This window comes from Notothenia coriiceps, unplaced genomic scaffold (genome assembly GCF_000735185.1).
Source record: "Notothenia coriiceps isolate Sejong01 unplaced genomic scaffold, NC01 NC01_scaffold00012986, whole genome shotgun sequence".
Classification (NCBI taxonomy): domain Eukaryota; kingdom Metazoa; phylum Chordata; class Actinopteri; order Perciformes; family Nototheniidae; genus Notothenia; species Notothenia coriiceps.
Window position 1 is genome coordinate 1,549 of NW_011345687.1, and position 1,797 is coordinate 3,345.

General features: G+C 41.9%; 1 protein-coding gene across 1 annotated transcript; it reads left to right on the forward strand.

The window, feature by feature from the left end:
• Positions 1-333: 333 nt before the first annotated feature.
• LOC104947738 (G-rich sequence factor 1-like) lies at positions 334-1,577 on the forward strand (the record flags this gene model as incomplete). The annotated part of the gene is made up of 3 exons (XM_010773821.1): positions 334-730; positions 961-1,105; positions 1,422-1,577. Coding segments are annotated over exons 1-3 (511 nt in total), but the record flags the coding sequence as incomplete, so codon positions are not given.
• Between the last annotated feature and the right edge of the window lie 220 nt (positions 1,578-1,797).

Sequence of the window (1,797 nt, forward strand, 5' to 3'; positions counted from 1 at the left end):
AAGTACTCGAGGGAATAGACGGTTGACAAGTTTGCAGAAGTGTGTACGATCAGCTGTTCCTATACATCCTACAAATTAAAATGAATTGACTTTAATGGCCATTGTTGTAACGTTTGTGCTATAATTCTAGTTAGTGTTTAGACGTTTCTAAATTCAAATAATAATCCAGTGAGCCTGGTGGTAACTTTTGATATTGATAATTTATAAAATGCTCCATATGAGTTTAAAATCAATCGCTCTTTGAGGTGATCAAAATTAGAATGCTATTTGATATGGTCATTCAACGTTTATTGTGAAAGGTTCACCGGAAGTATAAAGGATTTCACTGTCAGCTTGTTAGCACCGTTCCATCCCTTAAAATATGCCCTTGACTAACCCCACTAACCCACGTGAGTCAGTCTAAACCGGTAGCGAATCTAGCTGGTCAAAAATAAAATAGAAACTAACGTAAAACGGATAGTTACATCTACTTATTTTATTCTAAAACACCTGACCTGACACCCGGATAGGCTCTGCTAACATGTCACAGAACAGTAAGTCTCTGTTGTGTTTACTGCAGCGGTGTGTCGCAGTAAGAAAGTTACCGACATGCATCACAACAAGACGCAGCAGCAGCGTGTTGTCGGCCGGGTCCGGCTTCACTTCACAGCCGACATGGACATCCACAAGCCGGGCAGTCTGTCCGCTGCAGCTCGCAGTGAGAACCAGCCAGTACCGCTTCTGTACCAAGGTGAGTCTCTTACACAGGGAATTAGCATTCCTGCATTCAAAGTCCTACTCTTGTCAAACTGCATCAACATAAACCCCACTCAAATGAAATGCTAGCGTTTTATACTCAGTATGCAGAATGGTCCATTTCAGATTGATAAATCCACAGCATACCTCTTCAAGTGATTGTAGTTTATCTGTTGGTTTCATATGGCTGATGATGTGCAACTGACTTTTCCATATTTTTTTCAGGCAGGACAACCGCTGGAAGATGAATACCCTCCGCTGGCGCCATATCAGCCGGAACCAGAGCCGGAGAAGAAGGAGGTGTACTTCATGGAGGTCAGAGGGCTCCCCTGGTCGTGCTCGGTGCAGGACCTCCTGCAGTTTTTCTCAGGTGAGCAGGAGTCAAAAAACGACTGTCACAAACAAGGGCGTCACTTTGTTAGAAAGTGGTGGGGACACTTTTTTCAGGACCTTTATTTTGATCATAACTCTAATATCACGTATCAATACCATAAACATGGGTCTCAAGTTAAAATCCTTATTGTTCACTGTGCTATAAAATGATTACTCCTGTTGTCCTCCTTATTGTCTAACATAACAAAAACAGAGAACCATAAAACGACTCGGCATACAACGAATGATAATGGTTAAAAATTAAGGTTGTGAGAGATAGTAAACACTAATAAAGTACGTTTACCGTGTTTTAGAGTGTAGGATCCTTGATGGGGAGAAGGGTATCCATCTCACTGTGGATAGGAACGGGAGGCCGTCAGGAGAGGCCTTCATCCAGGTGGAGCATGAAGACGATGTCAGAAAAGCTCTGGAGAAGCACCGACAGTACCTCGGCCCGCGATATGTGGAAGGTTCGTCTCATTGTATTTTTACAGTTCAAAAACCACATGCTGAGGGGACATTTTGACATGCTGGAGCAGGAACATGTAGCAGTCATGGGTTTCCAGAGGGGTTAGGGGAAATAAGAAGTGTGTATTTCAATCTTGTTATGCAAATAAGTTATTGGGCTTTTTTTTTTATCAAGTAAGATTTGTCCGAAATTTTTTAAACTAGAATTCATTTGAAAAATTG